Source organism: Hemiscyllium ocellatum, chromosome 4 (genome assembly GCF_020745735.1).
Source record: "Hemiscyllium ocellatum isolate sHemOce1 chromosome 4, sHemOce1.pat.X.cur, whole genome shotgun sequence".
In the NCBI taxonomy this organism is placed as follows: Eukaryota; Metazoa; Chordata; class Chondrichthyes; order Orectolobiformes; family Hemiscylliidae; genus Hemiscyllium; species Hemiscyllium ocellatum.
In genome coordinates this window covers 44,808,899-44,836,146 of record NC_083404.1, presented here as the reverse complement: position 1 = coordinate 44,836,146, position 27,248 = coordinate 44,808,899, and the positions used below count along the sequence as shown (strand labels likewise).

The window sequence follows — 27,248 nt, the reverse complement described above, 5'->3', positions numbered from 1 at the left end:
CTCCAGAATAGTGTCAAGTCTCTTGAGTGTTTTTGGAGTTGCACTCCTCCAAACAAGGGGAGAGTATTACATCTCATCTGTAACTATTGACTGAAATTTGAGGGATGTCGCTTTGGAAATGAGTCATTCACTGAAGAATTCCCAGCCTGTAACCTTCTGTTATTATGGAGTTTGCCCAATAAATAATTTGAAGTGCAAACAACCACTCAGGCTGCAATCAGTTGGATGGAAACATAATCTGTCCATCTTCCATCAGTTTCAAACATACCTACTAACAACAGCATTGTATGACATCAAAAGATTGCCAAGAACCCAGTGCACTGCACTGCTTTCTGAGACCATTATACATCCTGTTGCAAATTAATGCCTTTTCCATGTTTCCTGTTGCTAAGTAACACTGTACACCTATTGAATGCTGATCAAAGTAGCATCCAGTGCAGAACCAGACGGACAGGCAGAAGCTATTCAGCCCATCGTAGTGTTGCTGGCTATTTTAAAGACCGGTTCAATGTGTGCCATTCACCCTGTCTTTTGCCCAGAGTTATTTTTCCTGGTTTTCTTCAGCCTTCTGGATTACAGGAACAACCACATGCATTTGCCACACAACATTTGCTGCTTTTCTTTGATTAAATGAAAATTCTGATAGGAATTTCCATTTGGAAGGAATATTTGCAATTTTGCACATTAGCATCTGTGCAGGTTATAAGCACACTATTTTGGACTACTTGAAATAACAGCTTCGCAGGTGACGTCAAATCAACGTGAATAAATTGTAAGAGTTTCTCTGAAATATTTGCTGTACAAATGTTTCAAATAATGAAGAAGGTAATTGACATCAGGGCCTATTTCAAATAAAAATCTGTTGTGATGAATAGATTTCGAATACTTTTAATTCAGCAATACTCTCTGACTAGTTTCAGATAAGGAAGTTAGATACATTCCACAATGAGGATTGAGTCTTGATTTAGTTGGTCTAATTTTGTCATTCATTCCTTCAGCTACCAATGGGGTGAGCTCTGGCATTCTGTACCTAAATAATTCTGCTCCTTCCCTTGCTTCCCTGCTTGAGGGAAATTGTCCACAAAATTGACCTCTTCAATCGACCTATTTTAGCATCTCCTTTAGTGTCACATTTTGCGCCTGGGAAGCCCTGCAAACTTTAATGTTTTACGGGAACTATATACATACAAGGGTGTGCTGTCATTGATTCAAACATTGCTAAAAAAAACATAAAGTCAAAGATTATTTTTGTCTCACCCTCATCAGAATTAAGAGGGAAGAAACAACTTGATGAAAGAGGGGATGCCAATTTATATAGCATATTTACATAAATGATTTGGATGTGAGCATAAGAGGTACAGTTAGTAAGTTTGCAGATGACACCAAAATTGGAGGTGTAGTGGACAGCGAAGAGGGTTACCTCAGATTACAACAGGATCTGGACCAGATGGGCCAATGGGCTGAGAAGTGGCAGATGGAGTTTAATTCAGATAAATGCGAGGTGCTGCATTTTGGGATAGCAAATCTTAGCAGGACTTATACACTTAATGGTAAGGTCCTAGGGAGTGTTGCTGAACTAGAGACCTTGGAGTGCAGGTTCTTAGCTCCTTGAAAGTGGAGTCGCAGGTAGATAGGATAGTGAAGAAGGCGTTTGGTATGCTTTCCTTTATTGGTCAGAGTACTGAGTACAAGAGTTGAGAGGTCATGTTACGGCTGTACAGGACATTGGTTTGGCCACTGTTGGAATATTGCATGCAATTCTGGTCTCCTTTCTATCAGAAAGATGTTGTGAAAATTGAAAGGGTTCAGAAAAGACTTACAATGATGTTGCCAGAGTTGGATGATCTGAGCTACAGGGAGAGGCTGAACAGGCTGGGGCTGTTTTCCCTGGAGTGTTGGAGGCTGAGGGGTGACCCTATTGAGGTTTACAAAATTATGAGGGACATGGATAGGATAAATAGACAAAGTCTTTTCCCTGGGGTCGAGGAGTCCAGAACTAGAGGGCATAGGTTTAGGGTGAGAGGGGAAAGATATAAAAGAGACCTAAGGGGCAACGTTTTTCCCATAGAGGGTGGTACGTATATGTAATGAGCTGCCAAAGGATGTTGTGGAGGCTGGTACAATTGTAACATTTAAGAGGCATTTGGATGGGTATATGAATAGGAAGGGTTTGGAGGGATATGGGCCGGATGCTGACAGGTGGGACTAGATTGGTTTGGGATATCTGGTCGGCATGGACGGGTTGGACCGAGGGTCTGTTTCCATGCTGTACATCTCTATGACTCTATGAAGAGGATGCTCATTGGTAGGACCATCAATGTCATGGAGATGCAGCAAGAACCTGTCCGTCTTCATTTAAAGGCCAGGTAAATGCTGATTGGATAGAGAGTTGCTGGAAGAGATTTGGCAGTCTGTTTGACCCCTTTCTCTTCCATGAAAGAAAGGTGCATTGTATGTTCAAACTTTTTTTACCTATGTAGGTCATGTGCATTAATATGCATGCCAAAAACATCACACTGCAAGCCCAACTAATGATGTTAAGTTAGCTTCCAGTGTAACCTTTAGCACAACCTGAATTATTTAATAAATGTTGTTCAAAGGAGAAATCACATCTAATTTGACATAGTGTCCTGAGACAGCCTGCACAGGTTGGCTGAGTCTGATTGGTGTGCTCTTTGCTATAAATGGTTAATGCTATATTTGTTTGATATAATCCATCAGTATAGCCAACATAGCTGGCACCACAATGTCAGGCTACTCATTTTGTGTGAAAGGCAAAACCGTACTTGGTGGGTTGATCAAAGAATCTTGTCAGTGGAACAAAACATTTTTGGGTTTACTGTATTAGTGTCAGCCTGAGACAAGTATTAGATCAGATGGGCCAATGGGCAGATGGAGTTTAATTTAGATAAATGTGAGGTGCTGCATTTTGGGAAAGCAAATCTTAGCAGGACTTATCCACTTAATGGTAAGGTCCTAGGGAGTGTTGCTGAACAAAGAGACTTTGGAGTGCAGGTTCATAGCTTCTTGAAAGTGGAGTTGTAAGTAGATAGGATAGTGAAGAAGGTGTTTGGTATGCTTTCCCTTATTGGTCAGAGTATTGAGTACAGGAGTTGGGAGGTCATGTTGTGGCTGTACAGGACATTGGTTAGGCCACTATTGGAATATTGCTTGCAATTCTGGTCTCCTTCCTTTGGGAAAGATGCTGTGAAACTTGAAAAGATTTACAAGGAAGTTGCCAGGGTTGGAGGATTTGAGCTATAGGGAGAGGTTGAATAGGCTAGGGCTGTTTTCCCTGGAGCATGGGAGGCTGAGCGGTGACCTTATAGAGGTTTATAAAATCATGAGGGGTATGGATAGGATAAATAAACAATGTCTTTTCCCTGGGATGAGGAGTCCAGAACTAGAGGGTATGGGTTTAGGGTGAGAGGGGAAAGATATAAAAGAGACCTAAGGCGGCAACTTTTTCACACAGAGGGTGGTACGTGTATGGAATGAGCTGCCAGAGGAAGTGGTGGAGGCTGGTACAATTGCATAATTTAAAAGGCATCTGAATGGATATATGAACAAGAAAGGTTTGGAGGGAAATGGGCCTGGTGCTGGCAGGTGGGACTAGGTTGGGTTGGGATATCTGGTCGGCATGGATGAGTTGAACCGAAGGGTCTGTTTCCGTGCTGTACCGTGTCATCTGTGACTCGAAGTAGCTTCACCTGTTGTTCAAACATTGTAGAGACATCCAACCTTTCTGGGATAACCTGAGGTAGCATGGAATCTATAATCAGAATCTACCTTCTGAGTCTGAGAATGACAATTGACAATTGACTGTTCTTGCTCCATCTCTTGCTGATGGCCCAACCAATCACACCCCTGTTCTCAAGTTGTATTAATTGGCGTCCCTTTTCTCAAGTCTGTTTCTTTCATTTTAGTTCTGATGTGTGCGAGACTAAAAGCTGCGGCTTCTTGCCTTCTTTTAGAAATGTTTAAGTTACATATCACCGAGCAATTATTTATTATCATTGATTTATTAGACTTCCTAGGTTTTGTCAAGGAACTTCTGTCACTTGGTGGAAACCACTGTTAGAAATGCTGAGTTCACTCACAGTGATTCTTTGATTCAAAATATCATTTATTCAGCCAACAGAAAGATTATAGAAATATACAGCAGCTTGCCCATCTGCACTGCTATTTCAGATGCAGTAGGTTTACTGCTGTTTTTCAAAGCACAGAAACTGGAATTTTCTTTCCTTTATGAGCTGTCTTGTGTGATAACACTATCATTCACAGATATCAATTGAGCCTGAGTCTTGAAGGTCTGAGCTTGAGAAGATAGTCAGATTGTAGTTGGAAATTTGAGGAGCCCATGATGTGTCCGTTCATTTTTCATTTGTCTCCAAGATCTTATGGCCAAAAGCGATAGTGAAGCACTCATTGTGTTGATGTCCTGTTAGTCATGCGATTTATATGTGCATGTTTGATGTGCCTACTGGAAAAGGTGGGGTAATGGGATTAAGAGTGGATCCATTGACTCAGAAATGCACACATGCCTAGAGTGGGCACTTCATAAGGCACATTCATTTGATTCAACGTAATCCATTGCAGTCTCTCTGTTCTGTGTGTCTGCCATGACAGAGGCTGCAGTGATGAAACATGACAGTTGTCATCTAAGGGGCCTGAAGGGTAGCCTCATGTAACAACACATTAGACATACTAATGATGTATCATCCTGAAATAATATTCTTTCTTTCTCAACTTTTCATTAATGACTGTAGGAATACTTGCCACTCAGCAGAGAGACTTGAACTGTGGAGAATGTGGAAAGAGTTTCAGCCAACCCAGGCATCTCAGGACACACATGAAAACCCATGCAGGTAAGGGGCACTATCTGTTACATTGTACCATTTCCTGATCTTTCTTGTGATTCCAATATCTCATCAATACAGTCCTTCTTTTCCCGGTCCCCACTTAACTTGTAAAAATAACCCTGCCTATAATTGACAGACACGTGCAGATGCTTTGAGGATCTGTAATGCTAATTAATTTTGGTAGTTAAAAACTCCATATGTGCCGTAAGCAAATGTCATTGTTTCTTGGGCTGTAAAGTAACCTTTTACATATTTATCAGATGTCATTGTCACAGTTCGAATTGGACATGTAAATGAATTCATTTGCCAACAGCATTATGAAAATTAAGCATAGATAACATCCATTTTAATATACTTCAGCATTCTCACAAAGTTCAGGCTTGATTAGTGATACAGCTTATTATAGATCTTCCTGACCCACTAATCACTGGCCATGCTTTACATTTGTCTAAATATCTTGAACTTGTAAGGCTGATTTCCTTTTATTTTCAATTTTGCCTTTTTTCGCAAAGTTGCAATACTTATAGTTGTTTCTGTATTGTCTCTTAGTCCAAGTGCAGAAGTTTATGTCTTTCACATCCTGGGGCACAATCCTCAGAGAATTGACTTTACCTTTGCCTGAAGTTGGATTTATTTTTGTTTTGTTTTGAATGCCTGCACAATTTGGAATGCCAACAAATTGTCAGTCAGAGTTTGTGGGTCCTTGCACATCAGTTTGTCTGTTTTGGAGCCGTATTCCATTCTGCTGTTGCACCATGATCCTGTACTGAAAATGGTTGAGTTAGCAGCTGGTTAAAGAGTGGATATCAGGTAGCTTAAATGTTGGTCCAAACCTGATATTGGCTGTGGTAGTTCATGGAGGCCAGCCTCTTAGCCTTGCCCCATGCTAATACATAATCAATTGCTTCTCGCTAATGGAGAGAGGTGTCTCTGGTCCTCTGTTGGACAACAACTAATTACTAGTAAAGAGGGGGAAGTATAAAAATGAGGGAAAGCACTAACACTGGAATTTCCTCGTGAACTCATGCTTTCCATCTTTGAGACACACATCTCTTTGACTAAGCTTTTGGTCATCTGACCTAATATCTCGTTATACCGCACATTGGAATACTCTGTTATGTACTAAAGCACTGTAGGATATTTCATTACAATTAAGACACTAACAAATATAAGTTGCTGTTGGGTAGAAAAGATTTAATTGTAAGAACTGGTTCCATAGTCTAGTGTTTTACTCCCTTAAGTATAGAAGAGATAGGAATTAATTTGTTGAGAGGGACCAAAGGAGTAAAATAGACCTGTCAGAAGTGAAATCAACTCTTACTACTTGGCAGTAAGAATAGTAGAAATCTGTAACTTTTGCCCATTAAGAGGTAGGGGTGCAAAGAGGGTGGGATTTCTGTTAAAATGTGCAAAACTAAGACTGTTAGACTTTTGTTAGGCCAGGGTATTACTGGTAATGGAACAAAAGTGGGGAGATGAAGCTGCAGAACATCCATGATTATTTGAATGACAGAAGAGGCTCAAGGAACTGAATGACATCCCCCTGTTTTCTGTGTAAAATCAGTTGCTCACCGACCCTGCCAACTATTCTAAACTATCCATGAAGCGGACTGTAGTTAAAATGTTAAGGATATACTGAATGCTTTAATATTAGCAATTTATGCATAGGCTGTTTTAAAATTCAGCAAATGCAATCTTTAGTTTTCGACAGTCATTAAGAATCAAGTCTGATAGTTAAGCCTGCAGTGGATTTAGCTTGTGAAGAAGACATCCGTATATGATATAAGACAGTCAGATAAGTAAGTGCATCATTATAAGTGTGAATGATGCATGGGTAAGCCAGAGTGATGAAAAGTGACAGAGGCCAAATGGTAAGTAATGCAAGCATCGGGCACTCTTACTCAAATGTTTATAATTAATGTTGTCAGTGATTGCTTTCTTCAGCATAAATGTTCAAATTAAAAAGGCAGTGGCTCCAGGCAGCTATTAGCACACTCTCCAACTCTAAGTGTTGTATTAAATTGCTATTTTCTGGCCACAAGCTAACTGTCTTAGTAGCTGGTATCTTTTGTGATTGTACTATTAAATTGCTGTAATAGCTTCAAAAATGAGACTTGTGTCCTTAGTTGGCAACATAACCTGCCTATTGCTGCATTAGATCTATGCTGAAGGAGCATTCTGGGATATAATTATGGCATAGAATCAGACCAATCAGCCATGTTGGTGTTTATGCTCCACATGAGCCTCCTCCCTCCCTGCTTCATCTCTCTGTATCACTATATCTGATTATTCTTTCTCCCTCCTGTAATTATCTAGCTGTCCATTGAATATATTAATGCTATTCACCTGAACTACCTCATGTGATGTTAAGATCCATATTCTAACCAAAGGGCAGCATTGTTAGAAGTTTTTCTCAATGCAATTTCACTTTAATGCTCCAAATTTCATGTGACCTCAGAGTGAAAATTGATTTAGGTTTGGGAGAGGGTGGTGGCCTTCAGCCTGTAGAGCAGTAGTTTGAGCATGGTGAGAAATGTTTAACCTATGGGTTTCTTTAATAGAAGAATGTCTACCTTTTGTTTTTTTGCAGCAGCTGCAGCAGTTAAAGCCTCAAAGAACTGTCCATAAGGTCACATCCACCATTAGAATAAAATGCAACATCTCACAGCTGTTAGCACTGTGCATTGAGCAACATGGCTGCTATTGTTGCCTCATGGTTCACAACTCCATTGTCTTAGCTTAAGACCCCATCACAACCCATCGTTTGGGAAGCTCAGCAATTGGGTTGTGCAGATTTCTTACCTCAGGGTTGACATGATTTGGAGGTGCTGGTGTTAGACTGGGGTGACAGAGTTAAAAATCACACAACACCAGGTTATACTTCCTACAGGTTTATGCGGAAGCACTAATTTCAGAGCGCTGCTCCTTCATCAGGTGGTTGTAGGTTCATATCTGAAAATTGTAAGTCATTTCTAAACAGAATTAATAATTTCTCTGCATTGTAATTGGAAAATGAAGTGGCAAAACAATGTGTAGCCTTGCCTCTGATCAGATCTACAATTTTAACTGCCACAGAGAGGTGGATAAGCTTTGGAACAACAGGAGTCTCCGCCTCTGGTTGGAATCCCAGCAAGACCCCGTGCATTGTCTGTCTCAAAGAAGGCCTGCCACATCTTGTCTCACTCAGACACTTATCAGGCAACCATCGGGACATTCCCCAAGACTGAGGACCCTCGGAACAGAAGGCCTGGCTGGCGAGAGAACATCTTTGGGGGACACACACTAAACAACCCCACCGCCCTGTGGCTGACGACTTCCACTTCCACTCCCCCTCCCACTCCACCAAGGACATACAACTCCTGGGCCTCCTCCAGTGCCAAATCCTAGCCACCCAAGGCCTGGAGGAAGAACACCTCATCTTCCACCTTAGGACTCTCCAACCACATGGAATCAATGTCGATTTCACCAGTTTCCACATCTCCCATCACCCCAACCCTCCAACTTGACACCACCTCTTGATCAGTCCCGCCTGTCCATCTTCCTTCCCATCTATCCGGTCCACCTTCCACTCCGACCTATCACCATCACCTCCCACCTTCATCTACCTATCGTATTCCAACCTTTAACCCCAGCCCCACCCCCTCCCATGTATTTCTCAGTCCTCTTGCCCCCCCCCCCCCCCCAACATTCCTGATGAAGACCTAATGCACAAAAAGTCAATTCTCCTGCTCCTTGGATGCTGCCTGACCAACTGTGCCTTTCCAGCACCACACCTTTTGACACTGGCGAAAGCAGTTGGCTGTTCTAAAACCAGCATTTCTTCTGTACCCAGCAACACCACTCGCAAGATGGTGGCTGATGGTTGATGCTGGTACTACACTCATAGGAGACTTCCGATCAAGGAGGGACCCAGGCATGGTTGCAGAAAGGGTGTATTGGGGTGGACATTGCAGAGGGGGAGGCAACAAAGGTGGAGTTGGTGGTGGCCTTTGGCCCCATTCCTCCTGCCAATTCTCCAATCACACACTGGGTGCCATCCCCTACAGCTACCCTCCCCCCTCAACTTCAAAGAGCCAAGAGCTGTATGTGCTAGTGTAAAGGCAACAATAAATTAGGAAGCAGATTATCTAGTGTCAATGGGAGCTGGAAGGATGGGCAAAAGAAGTGGCTAAAACTGTGGCTCATAAATTTCCATGGCTGTGTGTGGAATTATGTAGATTTCTCAAAGGGACCAGTTTTATTGTATTGATGAAATGTTAACTGTAGACTAGTGCAGCGCAATGAATGTGGTTTACATGGAACTCCAGAAGACACTTGTTAAGGTGGCGCAGAAGTTCTATGGCAACAGGTCAGTGTGAGTAGAGTTTTAAGGTAAGACACATCCCAGAATCGGAATCAACAAACTAATTAACCAGAGAAAAGGCAGAAATATTGCCTTTTTGTAGAACCTTTTATGATCTAAGGAGGTCTTAAAGCACTTTACAACCAATGAAGTACTTCTGAATGTAGGAGATGTGGCAGCCAATTTGTGCACAGCAAGCTTCCACTTATAGCCATGTGATAATGACTTGGTCATTTTTTTTAAGTAATGTTGTTAGAACATGCTCTTCTTCAAAACAATGCTGATGGGATCAGATGAAGATAAAATTTAAAATGGAAAGAGGAGCCAGGTGGAGTCTCAGCTCTAACTTCTCACCTGAAAGACAGCACCTCCGAAACTGAAGCACTCCATCTGCACTGCACTGGAGTGTCACCAAGATTCTCCATTTAAATCTTTGCCGTTGAAAGCCCTAGTCTTCTGACTCAGAAGCCACTGAGCCACCATTAGCTGTCAAAGAGGGAGACTGTATGAATGGTGACCAAGAGGTTAGTGGTGGGGGAGTGGTAGTGGGCGGGGGCGGGTGTTCAGGGAGGGTTATAAAGAAGAGTAGGGCACAAACAAGCACACTGATTGGAAGAAAGAATTCCAGAATGTGAGACCTAGGTGATGGGAGGTCTGGCCAGCAATGCTGTGGGAAATGGGAGCATGTAATACATAAGAGGGAGAGTTGGAAGACCAGCGCCTTCATGGATAGATGAGGATTTCAGCAGAATATGGATTGAGGCATATAACATTACAGAGGTGGAACTGGGAGGTCTTTATGATGGAGAAGATAATGAGTTGAAATCTAACTCTGAGTCGAGTAGGATGGCAAGAATGCAAGTAGTCTGATTCAGTGATTAAAAATAGGCAGAAAACCACATAGTGACAGGCATTTAAATAGAAAGCTGCCAGGACAGTCTTCCACCCACAGACACAGATGCAGGAGAGTAGTTAGAAATGACTTTGTTTAAGTCATGCAGCTGAATTGAGTGAGGAGGACCAGGTCTATTTCATCGACAAAGCAACAGCTATGATCAGATCCACTTAATTTAACCAGCCTGTCGCCAACTATGAATTAAAAAAATGAACACGCTGTGGTTTCCCATATTAGTGGGGTTTTTTACTTGTCTGAAACACAAATAACTTTTTAAAAATGTTTCAAGTGAGCTCCAGACTGGCAGGAAATGAACACTTCCATTCAAATATAAAGTGAAATGGTTGCAAAGCTTGCTTACAACAATGAGTATGGAAAGTCAGTCTCCTCAACTCTATTTTTAGCCAGTGTTCCTTTAATTTGAACTCTGTAAATTCTGAGCAACCTTTGTATGGCATGTGTTGATCAGATTGTGCATTTGTGCCTGAGCCATGTGGAGAAATGTAGGGGAAGATTGTTCCTTAAAATGGTAAGATACCTCATTACCCTCTCTTGTATTTTGCTACTCCTGATCAAAAAGTAATTCTCCCTATATTTACAAAGGGTGTGGATTGCTTGGTGTCAACAAATAATCTTACTTGCTATGTATGCATAAGTAAAAATAGCGAATGTTTAAAACAAGTGACTACATTTGAGGTCTTGTTATCTTAAGCAGATCATGCGACACATTATATTGAAACAATCTATTCTGGTCAGTAGCTCGCTCACATGTATTTGCATTAGAGAGGAGAATTACCTACATGGAGATCCCATAAGGCCAGTTAACAAAGTTCTTTGACTAAAAACAACTATTTAACAAAACTAGTGCAAAAAATCGTCTGGCTGAGGGCCAATAAAAATACCATTTTCCATCACCTTGCACCCAATGTGCAGTGCAAAGTAACAAAAGCCATGCAGCATTCCCAAGAGGTGAAATTGCTTGACACAGATCATTAATAAGAGCATTCTGCATGGAAACAGTGAAGATTACTCTGAGTAGACTTATAACTGACATGAACTGCACTGGAGTGTATTTCTTGCAGAAGGTAGCAGGAGCCATCTCTCGGACAAGTGGCTGCCTATCTCAAGGTTAGAATGTTAACGAGAACGTGCCCTAGCTTGTTCACTGAGACACAATGAGAGCATTGAGGATCAGATTATGCCAACTACTGACACTAGAGGACTGGCTTTAGCATTGTAGAAATCTGAAGTAGTTAGCCTTGTAAAGGAGGTCCTGGAAATAAAAATGAAATCTCATAGTAAACTGTTTTCCTGGTAAGCAGGATAGGAAAAGCAAATAATCAGCACAATGCTGTCACTTACAGGGAGGCTGAAAATACAAGTTGACAAATGTAGTGAGATATTAATTTCTAATATCAGAAACTTCTTTTGCACAAAGAATGCTGAACATAAGCAACAGATATCCAGTCAAAAGAGTAGAGGCAGAACACCCTGCAATCTGTTAGACAGTACTGCCAGTTCTTCCGAGGTAGATAAGCTAAATGGATTTTCTGATTCATAGAATCATATCAATTTTTGTTGCAGAAGGAAGCCATTCAGCACATCATGTCTGTGATGGCCAAAAGAAAAAATGATCCAGCGTCATCCCATTTTCTCAGTTCCTCTTCTCCAGCCTTGAATGTTCATTTAATATTGTGTAATCAATCAGAGCTTTTCAAATGTGATGAGGTTTCCACCCCTATCATCCTTGCAGGCAGAGATTCTAGATCCTCACCAGGAAGAAATTCTCTTTATCTGGCCTCTAGACCTTGAAATCTGATGTTTAATCAGACCTGCCTTGTGAACAGCTCTATTTTTAAAAAGCGACAAACATCCCTCATGCTTCTGATTTTATATTTGCTCCTGTGCCATTTGTCTGTACCTTTAAAAATGTTCTACAAAATTCTTAAAGGGACAAGCATGCAGTGCCTTAGTTTTCCTTTGTAGTCTGAAAGAGAACTGCTCTGGACCATGAAGGCTCATGGTAGTTTTGCAAGATCTTTTTTCATGTGGCAGGGTCTTCAGCTGTTTGTTCCCTGTGGTCCGATTGTGGAAATAACTACTTTGAACATCATTATTTTATAGATGGAATGTACTAAAAGCCAGTTATTCACATCTGGGTATGTAATGAACTGTAGATAATGCTCATATTATTATTGAGGCAATAATATCTCAATGCTAGCCTGGTACTGGCAGCAATGGTGGTGTCATGGCAATGTCACTAGACTAGTAATCTAGAAGCCAAGCTAATTAATACTCTGGAGACTTTGCATCATATCTTCCCATGTCTTTAATAGAAATCTGAAATTAAAAGCTAGTCTCAGTCATGTTGACTATGATAACTGTCTTTGATTTTTGTAAAAACCCATCTGATTCACTGAGTTTTCTTTTCATGGAGATCTGCCACTTTTACCTGGTCTGGTGGACATATGACTCCAGACCCACAGTAATAACTTACCAAGTTAAAGAACAATTCGGGATTGGCAATAGATACTGGTCTTGCCAATTATACCCACACCCCTTGAAAGAATAAAGAAAAAAAGATACAAGCAAAATAATGGAAAGAACTGAAATGGTGCTTTTTTAATGTCAGAGGTTTAGTTTAAACAGTCTAAAGCAGAAACTCAACTTGAAGCATCCCATTTTTTGCTTTCAACAGATAGAATGAGGAAGAGGTAACCAATCCACTTGAAAGACACTGATTGGTCATTGAAATATGATAATGTGTCTTGTGAGTTTTCATCTTCATTATATTCTATATAAGTAAGTTTTATTCTATATCTTAACTCATATCAGTTGGGTTTCCCTTGTAAAAGCTGGTATATGAAAGAAGGCAGGAAGAGCTGAACCCATGAGGTAAGGATCTTCACAGCACTGCTAGTAAACCAAGAGGAGCAAGATGCTCTACATGACCCAGAAGCCTAATCAGCTCCTGAGTAACCCATCATCTCAATAAATAGGCACTTGTTTGTTCCCCTCTGTCACCACCAACAAACCCATTAAACACCCATCAACCTCCCCAGACTACCTTCAGGAACCCCGGACCTTCCCACAATCAGACACCTCCATACTTGATTAGGACCACATGTCAATCTATCCATCACAACAGTAGCATGCAATTATATTATAGTGTTTCCAGCCAAATTTGAAACTCTCTTATGAGGAGTGGTATTGTTGACAAAGATTTGCTGGAAATCTTCAAGAAGGAGAGAGTGCCAGGAAGGTTGGGGGGTGGGGCGGGGGGGGGGGGACGATTCCAAACTGGGACTAGACAATAGAGGCATGGTCTGCAATAAAGGGAGTTGGGAGGCGTTGAACAAAGACAGATTTTCTTAAGAATTAGAGGTTACAGAGTCATCAATGCAAATCACAGTCCAAAATGTACATTTTCTTATGAATACATATCACAGTGCTCAGATTTCTTTTGATCCTCTGTTACAAGGAGTTATTTTACTTGAAGAACTATGACAGTTAAATAGGCCAAGAACGTGTTCACTACTTCCAGAAAAGTAAAACCTCACTATAGAAACTCCACAGTACTGAGAATAGGATTGTCATCTCTTTCAACACTGTTGACAGCCAGACAGTGCAATCATGAAGTAAACAATGTTACATTCTTCTTCTAGTACAGATGTTTATGTGGCTGATAGTTTTAGACCACACTTTGATTTGGTGCTTGAAACATTGATGTGACACTTTAAGAACAGTTGAGAAGTCATCTTTAGAGGCTAAGCTGAAATATCTTTGACTGAGGGGTTCTGGTGTCAAGCTAAAAGGAATTACGTCTGCCTGTACCATCCTCCATTACTGGTATTACATCATGTTTGGAGAACAGAATTTGTAGCAAGCACATTTCAAGTCATATTTCAGCATATTTCTGCTCTCTTTACTGAACAGACAATGTGTGGGCAATCCTACCTTTGCACCATTCAGATTGCAGATATGAAACTTCGTTCCCCATTTTCTCCCGTAACTGTTGAGAGTAAAAGACACAGCATTTCCTCGACAGTTTCTTCCTCCTTGCAGGAAACTTTATCTATGGCTTGTGCATTATTGCCATCCTTCCATTGCAGTGTTTCCACTGTAACTTTCAGCCTCTTGCCATTGAAATGGCCAGTTCTCCATGTTTTCCTACTCCTACAGATCTGTACAATCAGAGTACCACACCCATACTGACAGGAAGCAGCAGCCCTTCAAGAGAGGTTGCTGCTACCTTCACTCTCTGCCTTTTTAATTTATAGTGCTCTGCAGAGCCATGAGAATCAAGCATGGAGACTTGCCATTTTTTTCGGACAAAACAGCCAAACCATTGTGCTCATGCGGCAAACTCATCCCCTGCTTTTTGCTGTGATCCTGTTGTGTTTTTGTAGCACAATTCTTTCTGAGCAAATTTCACCCCACGGCAATGCATGAGGAAAAGCAAAAGAACGTATTCACACCAAAACTGAAGTTGTAATCTGAATGTTTCACACCATAAAAATATACCAGTGCTTTTAGTAAACAAAATGTGTCTTCAGTTTGTAAAGACCAAGTACATCTCATTGTAGAAGCATTTAAACTATATGTTTGTATATAATGTGAAGATTGCATAATGAATGTGAACATTTGTGCACCTAATTCAACATCACAATGTTGGAGATGTACTGCTGAAGTTAGCTAAATGATTGATATGCAATTTTTAATGAATATGTATATATGCCATCTCATCTCATCTAAGCTGCAGCTCAGTGAATTGTGATGTTTCCTCTGGGTCAGAAGATTGTAGATCCAAGTACAGAAATCAAGCTGACATTTCAGTATGGGATTGAGGGAGTGCTGCCTTATCAGAGATGCCATCTTTAGGGTGGGATGCTAAACTGAGGCTCCAAGAAACCCTCTCAGGCAGTTGTAAAAGATCCTACGACATGAATTTGCAGAAGAACAGGGGAGTTTTCCCTCCTGGTCAACATTTATCCCTCAATTAACATTGCTAAAGTATGTTACTTGATCATTATTGTGTGTGCGGAAGCCTGCTGCACACAAACAAACTGTTGTGTTCTCTGCAATACAACTGTGTTAACAATTCCCAGCTGCTTTATTGACTGTAACAGAATTTGCAATGTCTTGTGGATGCAATTGGCCATTACACGAATGCAAGTTTTTCTTTTTCATGTGTATTTTATTTCAGATTTTCAGCATCTGCAATACTTAGCTTTTGTTGTAGTTTATGATGTGATATGAATGTTTGGATTGGATTATTGTCCCACAATTCATGGAAGGAAATCCAATACCTTATTGCAACAATACTTTGAAATGTGTCTTTTCATTTAGTGGTGAATAGATTTTGTTTCTTTGATTGTAAGTTTGACTTGACTTGCTAACTTTCCAAAAGAAGACTCATAAATTATTTCTGAAATCCCACAATGCTTTATTTCAGGTCCCAGCAGGTGTCAGTTGTCCAAATTTACAACATGCAAGAAATCATAATTCATGGCAGTGACAGGTGTGTCACTGTCTAAATATCAGATCACTCATAAAAGTTGTCAAGGTTTTCTGTTTGCAAGCCTCTTTGGCAGGAAGTTCAATGAAAATGCACCTTTTGTGAATCCCCAAGCAATTAAATTTTAAAATACTTGAATGGAAATACAAGATTCCCTTGGTGGACTGAACATTCATTTGTAGTAACTTAGCAAATGTTCGTCCTTTTTTAAAATAAAGTGATAGTTTGTACATTTCACTCTCTGAAGTCATATATAAGAACAAGTTTTTAAAGGGTACAGTATACATGGGAGCTTCTTACTATGCCTCTGAATTGATATTATTACAAATATATTATTGAAGTCTATTATTGCAATTGCTCTCAATACACCAGATCATTTGATAAAAGAAAATACAAGGGTTTGACAGAGTTAATAGAGAGAAACTATTTCATCAAACCATAATAAGTACAAGAATGCAAAATTTCAAGTGATCACAACAATTTATACAGCAGGAGAAAAGGCTGCTGATCAGTTGGCAGATTGATTTAGATTGTCTGAGGCACTGAACTGGAGAAAGCAGCAAAGAATTAGAGACTCCCCAAGCTCCTGGATAATTCAAAACAGTCACAGGACTTGAACATATTACTTTGGTTTACACAGAAAGCATCCCTAACATATGAATGTATGTCACTTCTAGCAAGCCTATGTGCGTCATGTTACAAGTTTGACTAATTACATTAAGTTGGCTATTAGCATTGGCTCTGGTGCACTTAAGATTGTTGGGCAGATGCTGCCCAACCATGAATCACATAGACATTTTGTTTTGGGTTCCAGTAGGACAACTAGATAAAAATAGGCTGCACACTCTGTCCATTGCCCAGCAATGAAAGAAAAGTGCTGTTTGATTCAGTCAGTCAGCCATTGACCACACTGCCTATACACCTGGCATTACACCAGCATACATGACAAGAGGTTTGCAGATGAGAGGAAAATTGGTAAGGACACAGACAAGAATGCCGAAATTCAAAATCATGTGTAATGATCAGTGCAAGGTGAAAAATTTCATGTGCATGCCTTTTGTTTTACCATTTTTCAAATTCCTTACTACTAAGAAACTACCTTGTTACCTGATTTAGACAACGTTGGCACGAGAAACAAATATGTAAATCACTGAGATGTAAGACAAACTGTTCACCAATGCCAGGCATTCAGATTGTGAGTAGGGTCATTTTGCAAAGTACATGGAAGCACTTGGGAGGGTTATTGAGGAGATAGGATCAGTTCTTGGATTTACCTGAGAGTGTTGCCACATCCTGTTAGGAATGGCATGTGAGACAGTGACCTATCCAAGCAAAAGCTGCAACAGGTAGCTGTGGTTCTGGCGGTGCAGTAGTGGCCACAGAGAGAGTAGGCTCTACAGGGTACCTCTGGTAACTGGGAGCTATCTTGTCTTGATCATGACAAGAGTGACAGGTCAGCCAATGCACCCAGCCTCTCTGTGTGCACACCCCTCAGCACTCTCCTAGATGCCACCCTTTTGAGATACTCATCCAATTCCTCTACAGCAGAACCTTTCTGTGACTTAGCCTACCTTTTCCCCTGGCATGGTTGTAGCCTGCTCCTACCCAGTGATCCCCATTCAGTACTAGTTCAAGGTATGTGCAGTGAGTATCTGAGCTGCTAGTGGATCGGGTGATGTGCTCTCTTCATTTATATTGTAGTGATGCTGCCTCTCCCTTTGTTTCTTGTGGCTGCAGTGACTGATCAGGTAGCAGACCTTGTATATCTGACAGCAGGAATCTAGAAAGTGAATGTTAGTGTAAGGAAAATGGGGCAGCAGGATGGATGGTGGGGGAAAACAGAAGGTCACACCATCAGCTTTTCTATTGAAAAGGGGCAGAGGCTAGGAATAAACTATGGCCTTCAGAGTTCTCAGATATGCCACATACCACGAGCTCTGTCACAGCTGGCTCCATGATACTGGCAGCAATCTCCTCTGCAGGGCTCAGGAACTGTGGTCATCCTTGTCCCTATCTTGTTCTACTGTGATCCTTTCTGTTCTGTACCACCTTGTCTTGCAAGAGGGAAGGCAGACTATCAATTGTTGTAGAGCAAGAGTTTGTGTGATGTGCCTTTGTTAGCTGAAAAGCTGGAGGTATGTGGAGTTAGAGGAGAGTGGTGATGTTGACAGCATTGCTAGGTACGTGAGGGTGAGCTGGTGTACATGAGTGTTCAATGTCAGTCTTGAGTAGGTAGTAGTGCTGCTAGGTGAGTGACAGGAGTGTAGAGCATTGGACAGTGTGAGATGTTGATATTTGGTGGATTGGACATGTCAAATGGAGGAGCAATCATTGCCCTTGACCATAATGAGGTCATGAGGTTTCTTGTGTCACTGCTGCCAAGTCCTCAGGACCAGATATTGGGGAACTGATCTTGCTGGCCTCATGCTCCTCTAGGGTGGCCCTTCAGTACATCTTGAACACCTTGGAAACCACAGCATCTTTCCTCCTGCTTATCTTCACCACTCATGCCTCTAATGATACATCTGTCAGTCTGGAATCCTCTGTCTGCCCTGTTCTTCATTTTCCATGTGTAGAATTGCAGTGATATCATTCAGTGTGGTTATGTTTTAAGGTGGACTGACTATGTTTAAGAAGAACAGGTTATCCCCTTTAGTAAAATGTTGTCTGACCTCCCCTGCTGAGCACAAAGAGACAACCAGGAGCAAAAACCTCTCACAAGTAAACCACTGAGACCACAACATTACTCAGTTACACTTGCTAGAAGGGACATGCATTCGTGCACCAGAATGCATTCTCTGCAAACGAAATGAATATTTTTTATGTGTGTGTGTGTGTGTGTTTTAAATTACGCAAGAGCTTCAATTTCACCATTTCTTTCTCCATAGAAATGCCTGAGCCACTCAATCAGATTTGACTTGTCAGCCAACCAGCACTCTTTTCTCCTGCTGTACAAATTGTTGTGACCACTTGAAAATTTGGTTTTCTTGTATCTGTCCTGACGAGCAAAAGCCAAAAAGCTTTGGCCATATGCCTCACTTTTCAGTAATAAGTGGTAACAGCTGGTCTGGCTGAGTATCACACATGATATCACCATCCTTGATTGAACTACTTGCTTCTGAGCCAGGATCTTTATTGATGATAATGAGGCTTTTGCTCAATGTTGATAACTGAATAGTTAGACCTCATCTAGAGTATTGCATCACAGAAAGATGTGACGGAGATTTACCAGAATGGTGCTTGGAATTAAGGCATTAAATTATGTGGAGATAATGCACGATTGTTTAACTTAGAGCAGAAGTCTAAGGAAGATTTAGGGGAGCAAAATTTAACATTTTTGGTGAGGATAGATAAGGGAAAATTCTTTCCATTAGCAGGAGAGTTAGTGTTTGGAGGAGGCAGACTTAAGATGATTGGTTAAAAACCCAATCTCATCTCATAGAATCCCAACAGTGTGGAAGCAGGCCACTTAGCCCATCACATCCACCCCAACCCTCTGAAGCATATCCCCCACCCAGACCTAGACCCTACCCTATCCCTGTAATCCTGCATTTCCCACAGGCTAATCCACCTAGTCTGCACGTGCCTAGATACAATGGGCAATTCAGCATGGCCAATCCACCAAACCTGCACATCTTTGGACTGTGGGAGGAAATCGGAGCACCTAGCGATGGGGAGAATTTCTTTGACATGATGATTGTGATGTGAAATATACTGCCTGAAAAGGCAACAGAAACAAATTTAATAGTAACTTGTGAAAGTGCATTAGATAAATACTTGAGAAGGATTAAATATTTCCTGAGTTGTGAAGGAGACGGAGGAATGGGCCTAATTGAATCACTCTTTCGGAGAGCTGGAAAATATGTGATTAACTGAATGGCCTCCTTCTAGCCTGTATAATGCTGTATTTTTTTTTAAATCAGAGAAATCAAACGTACTTCAGTCAGAAAATCGCACCATTCTACCATAGTGCATTAAGTAGTGAAACCATTCCTCAGGATTCATCTGTTTTTTGCTCAGAATTAAGCAAATATGATCACATAAGAATGATGTCTCCAGTTAGCATTTAGAACAGGGGAGGCATGGGGGGGTTAATCCTGAATCGCTAATGATTGATTTAAGCCATTTTGTACGCCTTCATTTCTGATGCAGTCATGCACTGTTATTACGAAGATCTTTACCCCCAGCTGATTTAATCAAAAGCTGGAGGCATTCACAACTCATTTCAGAGCTGCAGAGAAGAGTGACATAGAGGACACACAATATAAATTACAAACAAAATTCTTAGTACATGATCTGCTTATTACTTTATTAGCTAGTCGTCGACAGATTTATAAAGGCTTGCGCACTTGCTTTGTGAGTCCTGCTGTGTTTTATATTAGCCTTGCCTTCCTTTTGCTTCTTTAGTGAAGCTTTTTCTGTATAGCAATACCAGATCGTTCCATTGTTCTTTCATCTTGAACTTCTCTCAGTGGCTGTAAAATTGAGTCGTGACTGTTTTCAGACCTGATTTGTTTTGTCTGCTAACCACCAGCACTTGACAAGTAATGAGTTTCCATTCTGATAGAATACCATTAAAGCACTGACAGTTCATAACCAAAATCTCTAAAAATTGCAGGAACTATGTTCTATCTTTTATCACCTTTGCACTTGCTGGCATCTTGGATTATGTACTGCAAGAGAGAGAGGGAGAGAGAGAGATGGACCCCTTGGAGTGATAGAGCACAAAAGGAGACCATTGTTTCCTGCGCCTTTTCCATCCATCCGTGCTCCACCAAGGGCAGCTCATATTGTTAGGCATCTGGACATGGTACTCCCCGGAATAATTTCCACCCTCTCCCACTGTCAAGGCAGTTCACACCCTTGCCTTGTTTTAGTGGGTGAGTCAGTTCAAACACAGGCAAGATTCCACTGGGGGAAGCCATTCTGTAAGTGATGATCCAAACTGGGAATTGAGCTAATCTGTTTGAATTAGTGGCAGATCATAGTAATGTAATGCATCAGAAGACAAAGATCAGAGTTAGATTCGGGTCTAAGAGTTTAAGTTGAGTTTAAGAGTTGAGTTTGCAGGGTTAAGGTTTGATGATACCAAGTTAACATCTGTCAAATAAGGATGCAGATAACAAAGCAAATGATAATCCTTCCAAGTTTTGTTGTTGTAGAAAGTCAGATTTTCGGCATTGGAAGCACTTTGCTTTGGGCAAAATATATTATGGATTGCTTTTAATTTTTTTTAACAGTTTTGTGACCTGAGTAAAACTATAAATGTGTGTTTTTAATACATTGGAAGCATGCTTTTAAAGAAAAGACAGAAAAGATTCTTGAGAACGATTCCAGGAATGAGAATCTTTTGTCATGAAGGTAGATTGAAGAAATTAGGACAATTTTCTTTGGAGAAAAGAAGGCTGATTTGATTGAGGTTTTCAAAATCATGAGGGATCTGGTAGAGCAAATAGGGATAAGCTGTTCCCACTCATGAAAGGATCAAATACAAGAGGATGCAGATTTGAGGTAGATGGTAAATGAAACAAAAGTGATTTGAGAAAATGTTTTCTACAAAGTAAGTAATTTAGGTATGAAATGCATTGTCTGAGAGTTTGGTAGAGGCAGGTTCAATTGGAGCATTCAGGAAAGTATTTAATTGCTTTCTGACAAAGCAGCAGGTTTACAGGAAGAAATTGCGAGAATGGCAGTAAAGAGAACTACTCATTCAAGGAGCGCGTGAAGTCATAATGGGCTGAACACCCTCCTCTGCACTGTAACAGTTCTATGATTTTGCCTTATTGTTCCCAAATTCCTTGGAGCAATATAAATCCTCTGCAATCATATCTGCCTATAATTTTCATTGGGGTTCTGACGATACAATTTTACTTAACTTAGTTAATAATCCCCCCCCCCTCAACTTACCATCCAACATCAGCAAAACTGTTTGCAGTTCTCCAAATGTGTTCTTACCAACCATGTGAAGTTCTATCTTCCCTGCTTTGCAATTCTGTTTTCCAAGAAATGAACAATAGATTTTAATTTTTTTGTGGCTTTGTTAGTTTGCAGTGAAATTGGTACTAATTTATGAATCTGTGCAGTCAGACCCTTTTGCTCCATTCTAAGAGGCATTTGACCAGAGATAAGGTAACTTGTGTTGAAATTCCAGCCCTCAATATTTTCACATCATGCAATTTATGATGTAACTGTTTGTATTAATTCTGCTAATATCACTGGAAGATGTCCTCTGGAAGATATCTTTCAGAATTCTGCATTGTTCTTTATACTGCAGTGGAAAGATACCTAGTTCCTGAGTGGGAGCCCCAACTCTTTCTAACATCTTACAGTCAAGCCAAGTTTCAACCTTTATGGTACTGGTCTCCAGCTGTGCATTTTCCAGACAGATTAAACGAAGTGGATTGCCCATGGTGTACTCACTTTTTGACTGCTACAAACCAGCAATGTTTGCTAAAATACAGGAAGATCAATTGCCTAAGAAAATAAAATGTAAAATGAAGTTAAAAGAAGCCTTAAAATTACATTGGATAAAAACAAATTGCTGCGGATGCTGGAATCTGAAACCAAAAGAGAAAATGCTGGAAAATCTCAGCAGGTCTGGCAGCATCTGTAAAGAAAGAAAAGAGCTGATGTTTTGAGTCTAACTGACTCTTTGTCAAAGCTTTGACAAAGGGTCAATTAGACTCGAAACGTCAGCTCTTTTCTCTCCTTATAGATGCTGCCAGACCTGCCAAGATTTTCCAGCATTTTCTCTTTTGGCCTTAAAATTACATTGATAGCTAACAGCCAATATGAGCTAAACTCAGCATTTTCAACCTGGTGCTTTAGCAGAGTCTTTATATTTTCATTTTCACTACTGCTTTACTTCTGAAATATGTAATAAATTGTAATAAATATTCATACAGCAGTATTCACAGAATGATATATGGCAAAGGATTATACGTATGTTTGAAATTTACTTTTACTTTAAGTGATAGTCTCTATACCCTTTCAGTATTAAACATATTCATTTACAAAATCAGCCCACTTCACCGAAGCCCTATTGAAATTATCTTCTACAGTGACTGTTTATAAAGCACAATTGACAGATATATAAAAACATGAAACATACAATATTCTCCATGGAAACTAAAACATATTAACCTTTGTATTTTTTGTTTCAGTGCAAAAGTCCTTCTGCAGTCCTCAAGTGGCAACAGGCAAGTGGTGTATTTCTCCATTACTAGTTCACTTTTTGAGCTAGAATTATTCATTGAGTCACGGAGTCATATCGTACAGAAGAGGCCCTTTGGCCCATTTTATTTTTTTCCACCCAGCCTTTCAGAACGCGGTTGCCCAAGTAAATGAACTTCCATTTCCCATCATCCAAAACATATTCAGATTTGAATCAGTCATAAAATAATTTTATCTGGTCATTTCATGGCTAAAACCTATTTAGGCTGATTCGCAAGTGGATTGTTTATATTTAACATGACTTGTTATCCTACTTTCCTTGCGAAAGAAAGGGCATTTGAGAGGCAGTAAATCCCATTTGATGATTTATCTTTCCACGGTATTCCACAATAACTCCATAAGATCATTATCAAAATTCTAAAGCAACAGCAATGATTATTGGAAGGTGATTCTTGGAAATTGAGACTGCCTTGGTAGCATCATAATTGCCTGATCGATGTAGGTCTTTTTGAATTGATGTTGTCATTCATCAGCAATGGATTGTTCACTTATTTTAGACTTTGATAATCACTCACCTTTCCTGCGGTGTCAGTTCTAATCAATGGGACACAGGCTTGTGACAAATCCCTTCTGCTCATTACCCTATAGATGATGTTGTTCATCACTGCATTATTTATCCTCGGTGCTGTAGATCTGAAGACTTAAAATCTGGAGTTTGTCGAAAGACACAGAGCTAATGACCTTCCATAGATTGAGAACTGCTTATGGACATATGTGCCTCAGTCACAGTTCAGTGGGTAGCACTTGTGCCTCTGAGTCTGGAGGTCATGAGTTCAAATCCCACTCCAGAGATTTGCTAGCTGTAATCTAGCTCAGTACATTAATGAAAGAATCAGGCATTAACCCAAGGCATTGTCTATGCTGTCAGGTGAATAGAGAAGATTTCATTGGTGTTATTTTGCAGAAAAGCAGGGTAAATTCTCCCCAGTGTCCTGGTCGTCATCGATCCTCAACTAGCATCACTAAAAACCAGATCATTTGGTCACGATCACAGTTTCATTTGTGGGACCTTACTGTGCATAAATCTAATGCCACTTATTTTTATACATTACAACGATGACACTTCAAAAGTGCTTCAGTGACTGGAAAGTGCTTTGAGACTTCCTGTGATTGTGAGCAGTGCTGTAGAAATGCAGTTTCTGCTTTTAGCAGTAGTGCTTAATGAAACTTCTCATGATACATCCAAGATGCAGTCAGATATTCTGTTCAACTGCCACGTCTCCAGCAACAATGTAATGTTTCCATACCAGCAGGCACGCAATAGTAATGATTTAATTATTAACAACTTCAAAAAGTTTGAGACAAGTGTGACTTATTATAGAACACTGATCACTATCTTTAGCTAAATTATACTTTATGATAAGTTGTTCCCTTTGGAATTGTATATCTGCCTGCTGTAAGTGATTCAACTTTGCAAAAAAATTATGCACAAAAACATTTACTGATTTAGTACAGGAAATTCAGAATTTAAGAAAGGAAGAATTTTCAATTTTCTTCACTCTTTAAAATAATCCTTATGTTGAATATACAATCAAGTTAATCAGAATATGACCATTTGTCATAGGAGATTGGTCATAAATGAACTTTCCTATTCTTGTTAATATTTATGATTTTAAGATCTTTAGCTCTTTTACTTTTAATGTACAGTGATTTTATGACTCCAAAGTATCCAGTTTTCACTGTGACAGGCATTTTTTGTTTTGATCTTAATATAATTTGAGAATTTTAAATGCAGAAAGTAATTGCAAGGTTGGACAGATGGGCTTTTGTGCTTCGTACAGACCACTTCAATTAGAAGCAGCTAGATTCAATTCTGAATTTGCTTCTGTTACTCTACGGACTAGCAGAAAATCTATTTTAATTTTGCTGCAAAAATGATTGCCCATATAGATAGTCTATTTTTAGCAACTGCCACGGTAGAAATGTTTTCATTTTAAGAAAAACTGTGATGGTTAATAGTTGTGCTTTATCAAGTTCAAAGATCTGCTGTGTTTAGTGGGGGTTGGGGTGAGTGGTAAAAGATCTCCATGACATTGGCATGAACCCAAACTGAAGAGAAGAGAGAAAACATCTTTCTGAAGATGGAGTGACTGATCTTAGTGTTCCTCATTCTGTAGCGAAGCATAAATCTGCGTAGTACTTAGTGGAGACTTTTATCTTGTAACTTCAACCCTGACTTCCACTCATAGACATCAAGTAAAAAGAAGACAGAGGCTCATACTCCTACATACAAGAATGTTATTGAATCTGTGTCATTAGTTGTACATTATATCTCCACAATGGATAAATAGAATACAGCCTCCCACCACACACATACATACATTTACACACGCAGAGCCATTTTCAACCAACATCAGAACGACCTATTATTGCACTCTTCTTTACTCTCACAATGAATGGACCAGAAGAAAATTGAACAAAGCATGCATGCTGCAAAACTATGAATGTAACTATGGACAAGAGACATTGTAATGAGAGGCAATCACATAGGGTTGGTTCTGATGGGACCCTGCTTTCTCCATCCCACTGAATGAAACGTCAGACTTGACCCCACTAATCCCGAGGTCCTGCAGCCACATTGCACTGGGAGCAGCTTTAAATGTCTCACAGTGAAACCTCAGCCCCTATCTGAGAGAGGGAACCGCCAAGAAATTGACCGGCGTCTTTCATGATCACAGCTGGGACTACAGAGGAAGAAGAGTCGGGGCAGTACGGTGGCTCAGTGGTTAACACTGCTGCCTCACAGCAACAGGGACCAAGGTTCAATTCCCATCTCGGGTAACTGTCTGCGTGGAGTTTGCACATCCTCCCCATGTCTGCATGGGTTTCCTCCGGGTGCTCCAGTTTCCTCCCACAGTCTAAAGATGTGCAGGCCAGGTGAATTGGCCAAGCTAAATTGCCCATCGTGTTAGGTGCATTAGTCAAGGGTAAATATAGGTTAGGGGAATGGGTCTGGGTGAGTTACTCTTTGGAGGGTCGATGTGGACTTGTTGGGCCAAAGGGCCAGTTTCCATACTGTAGGGAATCTAATCTAAGAGTCATAGAGCTCGGACTTATGGGTTTGGCAATGTGTTCGCAGCAAGTGGGCATTGTGATGCTTGGGGTGAGCTTAGAGATGGGAGTTAAGCATAAATAACAGTGTAGATCCCATTGGCTGAATGACTCATTTCTGAACTTGCCATTTCTTTGCAAAAGAGAAAGCGATTTCCATGCTGCAGTATGATGCAATGGTCTAGACTTCCCAGTTATAACTGCCACTCACCCAACTGGCAATATAACCCCTCATCCACCTTGGCCTCTACTCCCTCACCCACTCAACACCCTAACCCCTAACCACCTGGTATCCTTGCACTTATCATATGCACATTGCTTCTGTCAGGAGCTCTGAAAGTGGCTTCAGGAGCCTTTATTCCTGGAATTATCATCTAAAAGGAGTGTGTGGTTTTAACACAGCTCCATGCCAGTACTGGACCTGACTGCTAGAGCTGGGGATGTTCCTGGCCCAGATGTTCAAACAGAAGAATCCTCCAAAGTTGTGTGTGTGTGTTTTTTTTATCCAATTAGCATCAGGAGTAGGGTTTTCAATTCTGTTTGGAAGATATAGGCCAAAGTGCTATAAACAACACTGAAGCTCAGTTACATATAACCCAAGTTTTGTTTAAAACCTATTTCCAGTTGAAAGATCAATCCTGAAACATTATCTCTGTTTCTCTCAGAGTAGACACTGTCTGGTCATTTTCAGCACTTTAGTCTTTATTTTCGACTTTCAGCTTTCACAGCATTTTTGCTCTGGAAAATTGCCTTGATCTTTTAGTTATGGCTCATACTGCATTTAATAATTTTTATTACGAGTTCCATTTTTCCATATTAATGTTCTTTCCTATGCTGGTTTTGATCACTTGAAGAGTTGGGAATTTTCCAGCGTACTTTCATAATGGCCCTTGATTTAGTTTTATCCTTTCTCCCTTTCTCTTGACCTTTCCCAGGAGCTGAGCTGACGGCAAAAGATTGGGAAGAAGTGTTTAGCAATGATGTTCTAGCCGTCAAGAGGTGAGGTGCACAATTGACGGACCCTGTGACCTTCAGCAAGCTATCAGTTTTTATGTTCTTAGCAAGGACTTTGCTGTAGACATTTTCTGCTATACCAGTTGTTATTCCCATCCTGAACCATCTTCCAGCCTATTTGAGTTGATCCGAAATTTTGCAGTCCATAACTTGTGCCATGTACTGTTCATCTATCTCCCCTTTCCTCACTGAACTCCATTGGCTGCTGGCCAGGCACTGCCCTAGCGTAACAGTTTAGATTCTTCCTTTCAAACCCCTCCATGGCCATGGCCCACCATATCTCGGTAATCTCCTCTAAACACCACAACTCTTTGATATCTCTGCACATCTCCC

At 40.5% G+C, this 27,248-nt stretch overlaps 1 protein-coding gene across 2 annotated transcripts in view; it reads left to right on the top strand.

Moving 5' to 3' along the window:
• The window catches only part of znf516 (zinc finger protein 516), a 152,189-nt gene that overhangs the window by 115,393 nt on the left and 9,548 nt on the right, over positions 1-27,248 (top strand). For both annotated transcript variants that reach the window (XM_060823113.1, XM_060823115.1), the window contains 2 exons: positions 4,770-4,868; positions 22,781-22,816. In XM_060823113.1, the coding sequence (XP_060679096.1) occupies positions 4,770-4,868; positions 22,781-22,816 (135 nt within the window). The remainder of the gene's footprint in view (positions 1-4,769; positions 4,869-22,780; positions 22,817-27,248) is intronic.